This window comes from Anarhichas minor, unplaced genomic scaffold (genome assembly GCF_050575085.1).
Source record: "Anarhichas minor isolate MPS153535 unplaced genomic scaffold, ASM5057508v1 ptg000028l, whole genome shotgun sequence".
NCBI lineage: Eukaryota > Metazoa > Chordata > Actinopteri > Perciformes > Anarhichadidae > Anarhichas > Anarhichas minor.
Window position 1 is genome coordinate 18,370,701 of NW_027466474.1, and position 12,043 is coordinate 18,382,743.

At 42.4% G+C, this 12,043-nt stretch overlaps 1 protein-coding gene across 4 annotated transcripts in view; it reads left to right on the forward strand.

Moving 5' to 3' along the window:
- Nucleotides 1-12,043, forward strand: part of il1rapl2 (interleukin 1 receptor accessory protein-like 2) — a 364,876-nt gene that overhangs the window by 315,864 nt on the left and 36,969 nt on the right. For all 4 annotated transcript variants that reach the window (XM_076103526.1, XM_076103528.1, XM_076103527.1 and 1 more), the window contains one exon: nt 98-172. In XM_076103526.1, coding sequence (XP_075959641.1) covers nt 98-172 — 75 coding nt within the window. The remainder of the gene's footprint in view (nt 1-97; nt 173-12,043) is intronic.

A 12,043-nucleotide genomic window follows, 5' to 3' on the forward strand; every position in this document is an offset into this window, starting at 1 on the left:
GGGGTCTTCTTCTTTACCTTTGTGTATGTTTAGATTAAAGCTTGATACGTGGGAATGACCAGCCTGTTATATGTATCTCTTTCCATCTCTCTTACAGCTCTCCAGACCACTCAGCCTCCCAAGGTCCTTTTCCCCCCCGAGAGACAAGACACCGTGATAGAAACCACGCCTGGTAAGGACTAACAGCTCTTCTCTCTTTACCTCTTTATTCTTAGGTTGGAATGCTAATCCTTAAGGTCCTCGTCCTTAAAATGCTGTTGCAATCTTTGGTGGAAAGTGTTCATCTCGGTGGTGTTTCCTCATGTGTGTGTGCACTATTGGGACACTACCATGGACAATTTCTGCCCTTTCACGACAGCTCAAGTGCCACTGTAGTGTGACTTTCAGGTATAAATTAACACTAAAGCTGGATTGCTGCTTGATGCAGGGGGGTTAATGGGAGTCCTCTCGTGGAGTTTCAGAGGCTATAAAGAGACACCAAAACCCTTCAATGCACAAATTTAATTCCACCTTAACCCTGTGCATGGGAGAGGTGCCTCTTGTTTCGCCGTGCCAAAGCTGCACAGCTTTGATGATAGTGATTTTCTGTCCATAGTGATCCTGTGAGTGCAGCTCTTTGCTTTTGTCTCTTCAGCACTGATGCTAGCACTTCTTCCTCGGTGTTTGGCAACTGACTGATGTCAAATGCATTATGGTAGACACCAAGCGCTCAGAACAGCATATGTTAAAACTTTGTATGAACTACAGTAGCATGCTCTTAAGTTCACTTAATTAACCATGTTTATTCACAACTATAATGGATTTATATAAAGAGCATGGACATGTTAAGAGAGCTGGGTATGAGATGCTCCATGGTTCATTCTAAACACCAAAAAAAGCCTTTTTTGGCCCCCAGATTATGCACATTAGCAGCAGACCAGAGTATTGGTTGGGTTGGGGAAGGATCATGGCTACGGCCTATAGAGTACGGTTGGAGTAAGGCATGAAAAACACTTGATTATGTTGATTAAATGCAAGTATGTGCCGGAACACACACTCTGGTCCTCCACTTAACAGTCAGATCCACTACCCACCCATCCACCACTCCAACCTCCACACCCTTACTTTCCGCCTCGCCACGTAAAGGTCACGCTACTTACTGCATCGGCACTGAACATTGACATTGGACATAAATCATGAGCTGTGCAATCGTCCAATAAGGACGTCGTTCTAATGGATGCATGGCCGGCAGTAGAGCCTTCTGAGTGTGTCGGCTGACCTCCTTTGCAGTCGTCTCTCTTGAGGGAGGTCTTCGTGAAGATATACTTTACTGGACCCTGCAGAGACGTAGCTAACGTCTGTAGGGAACTCAGGTTTATGCGCAGAGCAGCAGGCCCGGAGCTGGTGGGGATGTGGTGACCTGGGTCACACAGTTGAAAGTGAGCGCTCTGCTGGCCTCCTGCTCTCAGGCTGTCTTCGCTCTACCCGTCCCTGTCCTGCTGCGTTTTTTGTTCTTTCATCTCCTCTACTCAGCGATTAGCAGTGACTCATGAGCAGACATGCACTCAATCCAATTTATCTTGTGCCTAAAAAAAACACTTGCGTAGCCCGCACAGGACTCGCTACTGCTCCGCCTTATCTGCTGATGAGAACTGCCCGATAGTCAAAACCATGACTTTTTCAAATGTAGTCATTTAGTGATTTTCAGATCAAAAGTAAAGGAAGTGTAGATTGGCAGCTTACATCAAGCTCAAAAATGTCATTTTAGCACTCTGATAAAATGATGGAATTAAAAAAATGAAGGGACCTCACTGGGATTTGCTTATGCTACACAGTGTGTGTGTGTGTGTGTGTGTGTGTGTGTGTGTGTGCGTGTGTTCTGCTGTGGGCCTGGTTGGCTGGCTTCCTCGCCAGCTGTGTGTGTGTGTGTCCATGTTCGCGTGTTTACAAGTGCATGTGTGTGTGTCCCGCTGTTAGTACTGTAGGCAGAAATGGGTTTGGATGCGTGCGCGATACGTGTGTGTTTGTGCGTTGTGTGTTTCCATTAACTCCAGATTGATGTAGTAACAAATAGGCCCTAAGGCCTCTGTACACTGAGTGCAGCAGGGACACCTTTTAATGGGCTACGCAGCCCCCCCCCCCCCCCCCCCCCTGTTGGTGTTGGTCCCTTTTTTGTTTCATTGGTCTTTTCCTCATTCTTTCCTCTGCTTTTTCCAATATTTTATAATGCTGTGGGTTATAAACACAATTCATTAATCTCATTGTTATTTCAATGATGTGGGCTACAGGCAACAGACTTACAAAAAGAGCTTTAATTAAAGATTGATTCATGATACGAGTATTAACACTTTCTTTTAAATGGAATACTGAGGAGAGAACAATGGTGCTTTAGGATGTATTTGCACGTCCCCTGTAACGTTCTGCCTTTAAAACTGTGTGCTGTCAGAAGTGTGTCGGTGTGTAACGCTAACGCAACACTATCAGCTCTAACAGCAGCTTAGAAAGTGTAACGGTGGTCTACAATAAATACATTATCTAAATGTGATTTATTTGAGTCTCACTGTGTCATATCTGTTTCTTATTATTACTTCAATACTGTGTTCAATGAGAAATACATTTGGAGCAGAAGTGACAAATAAAATATGAAAATATAGGCGTGGACTGAAAACAAGGCACGACTCGTCAAGTTTCTTGATTAATCTATAAAATCACAGACACATTTAACTCATGTATTAGTCACACTTGAAACAATGAATCGGCATTTTATTTTAGTGTGAGCCAGAAGAATAGAAGCGACAAAGATGACCGATGAACGTAGACTAGAGAGTGAGAATGAACGTGAATGTTTAGACCAGAGTGATGCAAACGCACAGAAAACTGAAGCGTGATGAATTGTGACATGACTTGATGAATTAAACCCAATTTGATTCAATAACTGGGAACGTGAAGTGCTGGGGTTCATCATTTACCATCAGCAATCTGTCTTCCTAGTGCTCTCAGACCTGAACACAGGCAGGGAAGCTCAGCTAATCGCTTGACTGCCAATTGTCACCTGTCTCACCTGCCTGTGAAAATATTCATTAGTTGCAGCCTTAGTCCATACAAGCAATTCACACACACACACACACACACACACACACACACACACACACACACACACACACACACAGCAGTATCATGTGCCAGGATGAGGCTGGCTGTGAAAGGCAGGGCAAGATAAAGAGGCAGGCTTTCTGTCTCCTCCTCTTCCTCCCCTCTCGTCTCTCTTCCTCTGTCCGTCTCTGTCTTCTTCCTCAGCCATCGCATTTATCTCTCTACGTCTGTCTCCCTCTGTCCCTGCGAGGTGTCTGCCTCTATCTCACTTTCCTTCCAATCCGCCCGTCCTCCCTTCACCGCTCGCTATCTCTCAAAGCGGGCCTTTGTCTTCCTCTCTCGGCTCATTCGGTCCCTTCATTCATGTGTCTTAAAGTGGTGATGCGTCGCGTCATTATTCCCTTTCAAACTGTCACGGGGAGATAACGTGAGGTGGTGAGGGGTGCAGTGTGGAATAAAAGCAGCTGAGGTCTTTATATTGCAGATCCTGGTTGTGTTTGCAGTTGTTAGTCATCCTCAGACGTGTAATTCAGAGCAGAATGATGCAGCACAATGGCTCTAAAGTGTCAAATTATCTGCAAAAATACAAATAATATCAATCATTTATTTAGTTATTTCCCGCTTGCCTGTAGTTAAGATGATAAAAAAAACCTTGTCTACAAGATAAAGCCTGAATACATGGTGCTTCAAAGCAAATGAACTTAAGTGAGAAGGTCAGAGATGGATCGAGGGGAAAGAGAAGCAGTACAAAAGAAGTTGGGGGGAAAGAAGATGGAGAAGAAAGAAGATGGAGAAAGAACGAGAGGAGGACGTTGGGGGAGAGGAAAAACTGAAGAATGGCGGAAAAATAGAAATTTAGAGAGGGCTCCCCTTAAGTAGAAAAAGGAGACAGAGAGAGGAAATGAGATGTGAAAGAAAATGGAGGAGGAATTAGCAAGGAATGGATGAAAGTAAGAAACAATGAAGGGGTGGAAGAGATGGGGGAAGAAGAATGGTGGATTGGGAGAAGATAAGAAGAAACCAGGAAGAAATAAGTAAGGGCAAATTAGGAAAGGGAGCTAGGAGGTAAGGAAGGACACACACGCACACACAAAAAGACCTTTGCAATGTTGGAGTATCTGAGTTGCCTCTTTATCACTGTCAATACACACACTGTTTCTGTCTCCATCACTCTCTCAGTTCACTCACAGCACACAACACACACAACACGTCACAAAGCACAGGGTGTTTGCTATCGGAGCCATGTGCAAACTCTCACACGGAAACCTTTCCTGGTGCCGTCAGACGAATGGGCTGTGGAAAGAGAAAATAGAGTGAGAGGACAGAGGGACAGTGAGAGCTGAGAGCGTTGAAGGGACTGAGAAAATAATTACGGGTGAGAGGATGATCGATCTGCAACGGAAAGCACGATAAAAAATGGAATCTGTTCTTTCTTTGGCCCTCGCTGTCGTTTGCCAGCCTCCTAAATATGGTAAACAGCAACCTTGATTGAGAAGGAGGGACTGATGGAGAGATTGGAAGGGAGGCAGAGCAAGAGGAAGGTGAGGAAGGTGTCTGATGGAGGTGAGGCGGTCACCTTAAAGGGATAGTGTGGATGTTTTTAGGTGGTTGTATGAGGTGCTCATCCAGAGTGTTTTGCCGACAGTTAATGGTGTTTGGACGAGGACGGACATCCGCAAAACGTATTTTAGCCACCTAAAGGAAAGGCCCACCAAAAAATGCTATTCTATTTTTAAGTGTACGCTATATTTAGAATATTAGTCATTTATTTATCTCGCCAGAATTGGTGGATTTGTTTATCTACGTTGGGGCAGCATGACAAGCTGCAAACACACCAAAGACGTATTCGGCTCGTTCCAGATGAACTGCGCCTCGCCTGGAAAGTAGACGAGAGCAGGCGGCAGCAGCAGGGGGCGTTGACAAAAAACTGCGGTCAAGTCGGACAAGCTGCCTTCAAAGAACAAACAGGAAGTCAAAGAAACAGTTACTTCCTGTTAGATCTGATCTGTAGGCTATTTGTAGTTTACAGACCTTGTTCGGATTTATTTATGTGTTTGTAAATTTATATTTTTGTGGAAACTTGCGTTATGTCTGTCTGTGAAACACTTTGAAGCTCGTTTTGATATGATTTCTATAAATAAGCTTTATTATTATCAATCACACAACATGTGTTTTTAGATTAAACCTTTGTCGCACAACATGCGACTAATAGCCAACAATCTAGCGTTCAGTATTACGATTACACAGAACAATAGGATTTTCTACAAAACGTGGTGTTTGTTGTCAAATCTAAGAGCCAATCAGCTCTTTGATCGGGTGACAGCCAGGCGTTTCCCATCATGCCCTGGCTCAGGCAGTCGGTTGTGAGCAATTGCGGTGATTGGTTCTGAAAACTGCGGCCACCTTGCTCAATTTGACAGAAAACAAGACAAATGTGAGCAATGAAGACAAAACATTAAGCTGAAGGACGAGGGGGAACAGCGTCTGGTGATAATTCACGATGAGTAACTACTTTCAGATTGCACAAAGTTACTTGAGCCATTGTTAATGTGAACATTTTGTTAAAAGCGACATAAAAAGCGACATAAAAGCGACATAAAAGCGACATCCAGCTGTACGAAGGATCATATAAATGTTTGACGAAAGTGCACATTAGATTTGTGTCAAGTAACTGCAGCTTTAAAACATTCATACTGTAAACCAAGAATAAGTAAGAGACTGGCTGTGTGTTGACATGGAGAGCAAGAGCACTGTTTTAACTGTTGGATTCTAGCTTTAGAGGAAAACTACACCAGAAAAAGTTTTTTGTGTTCTTTTGCTTTGGAAACAAATGAATAAATATACTGCATTGTGGATCTTCACAATACAATACAACACCACAGAAGTAGTGAGTCTAGCTTTGTTGTGGATAAACTGTGTTTTTGTCACATATAGAGGAGAGGTGGATTACACCGCAGGAATGGGTGGAAAAGCTTCTCCATTTTGATGCATTCATTTGCTGTGACTCTGTGGAGTCATATGTCCTCTGTGTGGGAGAGAACGTTGTACTTTTCAGAGCCAGCTCCAAAGCTTCAGCGGTTCCTAATGGAGGATAGGTCTTCGACTTTAGGATGGCACAGCGGCTTGTGTGAGTCCTCCAGCCAGAGGATGTGGCTTCACACACACGTGTTAGACAGCTGCCAGTCCAAGCGCTGCTGCTCTGTATCTGTCTCTGTTAAAACCATGCTGGGAAATGTGAAGGTGCAGTGGATTATGTATTCCATAATTTGATGCCTAGAGGCTGTAGATATTCACTCAAATATTCGCGACATTCATTTTCTATAAAATCACGAGGGGATACTTTCGTTTGTCTGATTAGTTATTGAATTACTTAAACGGCATTTTAAGCCTTGAGGCAACATGATGAACATAACCTGTACGAAAATGGTATCTGTACATCCGCCATAAACATGGAATGTCCTTTTTTAGCCGGGTGTGTCAAAAGGTTTCCTATGGATATTAACCAATGTGGGTGGACAGATTGCTTTTGGTCCAACCATCATAATTATAATCATATATGTTTTTCCGCGATGGCCGCCTCTTGTTGCGCACCAAAGTCTATTTTCTTTAAGCAACAATCCTTCATATTTTATTGGAGGTGTATTTTTAGAGACACCTGCGGTTTCTGGTGGTAAATCTACCTCCTCGTGAAGTCACTATGACTTATGGAAACGTCAAAAAACAAGGGTCATCAATGGGGAAATGATGCTGGACAGATGTTTCATTCAGAGCCTCAACATAAAATAGATCAGTCGTGTCTTGGTTAATTAACCAGTAAATCTAATGTGAGAAACCACAGACATACATACAAGGCTTTCCAAATGGAAGAGCTTTTCAGAATATCTGTCGTTTTTTTTGTACCAAAAATCCGCTGTCCTAACAAAAACACGAGTCCCCGCTGTTTGGTACACTGTGATCTCTGTGTCTCCATCACTGTCTAATTATTTCCCCTGCTGTCTCTCCTCTCTTTCTCTCTCTTCTTCAAACTCTCACTCTCTCTGTGGGAGAAGGATCCTGTGGAGCCAGAATTGGATTTTTATTAAGTAGAAATCGCCTTTGAAAATCTACCTAACCACGACCCCTTTCTCCCTGTGTGTGTGTGTGTGTGTGTGTGTGTGTGTGTGTGTGTGTGTGTGTGTGTATGTGTGCGTGTGTGTGTATGTGTGCGTGTGGCACTGAAATGATTAATGACTGCAGTGTGAGTGAAGTTGGATCTCTGCCATGCAACGTGTGCGTAAGGCTCGACTAGTTACTAGTCTACAGAATATAATATGACTTATTCATATATTCATATATGATGGATATTAGCGATGTTTTATCAGATTTAATGCACGTGAGTTTATTGTAAAACGTTTTTATAAGATTGCTCAATCGCAAAGAGTGAAAAAATTCCCAATATCATATGAACATTGTCTCAGTTATCTCAGCTACAATCTCCACAGAGCAAAATAAATTCAGACTTAATTTAAAACAACGTCCATAATGGGGTCTGAGAGTGCTTCTAAAACCCAGTACTGTGTTCCTTCCTTAGTTTAAGGTCTTTCAAGCTATAAGTCCTTAAAACTAAGTGGTTTCTGCTTTTGTTTGGCTGCTGTAGAGAAAACCGCTGCAAACCACCCTTTCATCAAATATATGTATGAAGAATATTCTGATATACTTGTGTAAAGTTAAGTCATTTTATAATCCCCTGATAATCCTCCACGTCCCCAGAGAGTTTCTGAAAGTCAGTAACTTTCCTTGGTTGTGGGTGAATTCAGACTTCCTGCTGCTGATCATCCCGAGGCCCTGCCTGACTGGGACACACTTATTTATTCATTTAGAGAAGCGCTTGTTTACGATAATGGGTTTTAATGCATGAACAGAAGTTTCTGTCTTTTTAATCCTCGTAAAATTTGAATTAGTTGAACAATTCTTTCTTCTTGGGTGTTATTTGTTTAGCTGGCCTAAAGTAAATTTTACAAAAACACAACTGTATGTAAAACTAGTGCATGTTAAAAATAGAATAGAATAATAGACAGAGAATAAGATAAGCGGATGAAAGCTCTTTGTACACCTTGATCACGCACACATTCTCTGTGTAGCTTCTGTCTGTCTCTCCGTCTGTGCGTTCAGTCATTAAATGTGTACGTCTGTGCAATCTTCGGCATGTGTGCGTTTGGTCTCCGAGGGCAGCACTTCTTTTTTTACCACTCTTAACATTTTCACACATTGAACTGCTGTGGGAGCGGAGAGCAAGAAGGGAGAAGCCAAAGAGGGATCTTAAGTGGTATAGTTTGTTTCTATTACTTTTAGATGAGTGATGGAGGTCAAGAGGTCTCTGACACGCTGTTACAATAGACAGCACTGCTCAGCTTAGCTGGCTTGAAGAAAGGGTTCCATGACCTCAAGCCAGGGATATGCAGCAGGTTTGTGCACAACAGTGAAGGGCAATAATGTTTCTGGAGTTGCTTCAACACAGGTTTCCGCAAAGGTACTTTTTAGGGAAGATTCTTGAATTTTCAAAACTGGGTTTAATTCTAATGTTCTTTCAGACTAAGGGCATTGGTTCAGAGAAAGGAAGACTTTGGCAGAATAAGTATAACAGGGAAAGCAGTGAAAGCCTCCACACGCCTTCCAAAAGCCTTCCAATTTACATAGAATGTGAACAAAAGTCAACACAACCCTTGGGTTAGATTTTGTTGCTAATTCCATAAATCCATCTACATCTGGGGCAATTTGGCAGCTAACAAAACGAGCTGCCAATTCCTCTGCATTAATAAAAACCACTGTAGCGCAGTGACTGCAGGAAAACCACCAGTTTCTTCAGGTAACGTTACAGTTTATTGTCTAGTGCAGTTATCCCAAAGACAGGGGGGGGGACCACAGGTGGGTTGCAGGAGATTATATTTGAGTTTCCAAACTTTCATTTACCATTTATATCCGCAGTGCAGCTTTGGGCCACTTGAGGGCGCCTTGGTGTCCATATTGTTATGATAATTGTGGCCTACTTATAACATTGAATCTAGTATGCCAGGCTACCGTACATTCTGTTTGTTTTGCTGATGAGAGGACACCTGCATAAATGTGATTTATCAAAGGTATATCTCTTCGAAAATGGCTGGTTGACCTATTTTAAGATAATATACGGTGATGGGCAAATGGCAGTAAAATGGTCAGGAGAGTTCCGATACATACAAAGTTGCTCTTCTCATGATTTATAAGGTCTATTGTGAAGTGGTTATGGTTTTTCATTTTTAGGAAGTGAGTCCCCAGAAAAACGTTTGGAAACTGGTCTAGCAGGACGTTGCTCTTACTCCCTTTGCCTTATAATAGTTTACTGGTTAACTAGCTGTTGTACAGCTGTGTACAAAACCACTCCCTCATTAACCCATTCACTACTCCCTATATAATGGACACTAAGTAATTTACTTAATATTGAGCAGTTAATTGAAATTCTTGACATTTACAAATCATTTAAATGTTTGCGTCATCACTGAGAGCTGTAGAGTCTCATAACACTGACTGTCATCTCTGTAGAATGCAGAGCATTGCATGGTGGGTTGTTAGCAGAAGGTATGGACTCGTTCCATGGTGGATGTTTTGACACAACAACATACGGGATACATTTTCACACTTCGGACACTCAAATAAAATGGCAAACAGTAAATACAGTGCACAGTAAATAGGGACTGATTTTGGGTCAGTGAGTTCTGTTGAATTTATTTGGAAGACAGTCATCTATAAAACAACTTCCTCATGCTCTGACTTAGCTATTACCAACTAAATGTCACACATGGAAACCAACCAGTGTCTTCCGATTTCTCTCCAGTCTACAGTACCTGCAGCTGTCCAGCTGGGAATGCTACAATGATATGAACAGCCTGAAATCACGCACAGAATCTAAATTGTCCAGTCACTTGTAGGCCTACAGCTGTTCAAACCACAGATGACTCAAAACAAGCAGGAATTAGAATTTAATTTGCAATCCTTCTTTTAGTCTACTTTGTTAACCATTGGCCCCGAGCCGGAGAAGTAGAACACTATTGGATGGTTTGGGACCCTCGGGTAACAGCTGTCAGTCAGCCATCACCTGCCACCCAGTTCTGTCATGAAACCCCCCAACACACCCCCACTGAGACCAAAACTATTAGCACTCTGAACCTCATGTGGGCTCACTTGCTTTTTTCTTTTCTCCATCCTCATTTTAACTGTTGATTCTTGCTTCTTTATTCAGCTCACAGTCAACCACCCTCAAGGCCACAACCATCTGCTCATTCCTATCATTTTTATTCATCTTCGTCTGTCTAAACTCCAGTGGCGGCTGGTGATTATTTACCTGTGTTGGACTGCAGGTACCAAGGGCCTCTGCCTCGACACACAGATGTAATGTTTGGACATTAAACAGCCCGTACCCTCAAAGTTGCCATGAATTAGAAACTCTGACTCCAATACATTCTGTTACCACGTTATTAGGTACACCTTGACAATCTAATGCAAAGTAATGTAAGAATCCTGCAGTTAATGTTATAAAGACAGGTGTATAGGTTGCTGTGGGCACTGTTATATGAGATTCAACCCCATGGTCATTGTTTTGTGGCTGTTTGGTCATATCGTATTAAACTGCATTAGGGATTGCTAATATTTTAGCCAACCTTGTTTGTACACAAATGGGGAACACAATAATTGAAACACCTCAGAATAGTGACTGCCTGCCTCATTATTTCCTCAACTATTTTATAGCCAAACCATGAATTTGGCTAAGAGGGCTTTACAATCTGCACAGCACACAGTACCCTCTGTCCTTGGACCTTCATGTCTGAAAAGGAAAAACTACCCAAATGAGGTAGCCCTAACTATAATAGTTATAGAAGAGGAAAGTATTAAGCCTACTCTTAAGCTCTACACATCATTTTAGTGTCTTCTTTTTTTCCCCCTCAGACAGCAAACTTATCTGTATGGATTCGGTCTCAATGCTGTCATCGACCTCATTTCCAGCAGCAGCAGGGAGCAGTTTTTAGCCGAAAGGCTCTGATAACCTCTTTGACAAACAAAGTTAGCAACTAGCTTGTAAACGTATTGGAGCATCTGGAAGCTAAAGAGCCAGAGTTGGTAGGGACCCAAATGGAAAGTGAATATTGGACGTAGTCGTCGTGGCTCACCCATTGGTTTGTGGACTGCCGTTTTGAAGCCTTGAGTTTGGCATTTTGTTCGTTGCCATATTGTTTGTTTGTAACCAGTGAACGGAAGTGACCATGTTTGGACTGTGGAGGAGAAACGTTCAGACATATACTGCTCTGGTAGTGGTAGTAACCTGTCAATCAAGACGTAGCCCCGCCCTAAAGCATCCCCTGCTTTATGGTCTATTTGACTCTAAACGGACCATAAGTTACTAAATGAACATCATGCTGTATTGAAGAAGACTTGAAACTAGAGATTGAGACCATAAACTCATGTTTACAATGTTTACTGAGGGAATAAATCAAGAGAGAAGTAGAGTCATTTTCTCATAGACTTCTGTACAATTAGAGGAGACGCCACCTGCTGGCCATTAGGAAGAATGCAGTTTTAAGGCACTTACGCATTGGCTTCACTTTTCAGAACCGGAGGTTGCCGCCTGGACTTACTGAATGTGTAAAGAGGCAACTGTTTGCTAAAGCGTTATTACACTGCCCCTAAGTGGCCAAAACCATATAATAAACTTCCATAACCTCAAGTATTTGTTAGATAGATGGTGTAGATGGTGTTGTCTGTAAACTTGGCTCAGGGCACAAAAGCCTTCTTTCTGGTATCATTCTGTTTCATGGTTTAAAAAGGAAAATAAGAATCAATGAAAACTTTGATGACTGCGAGTACACATTGTGAATTAAAAACAATGCACCTGCTCCTTTCCCTGTTTGGTGCCATTCAGCAAGATAGCAGATTTCCTGTAAAGTCTGACGCTGTCGCAGTTCTC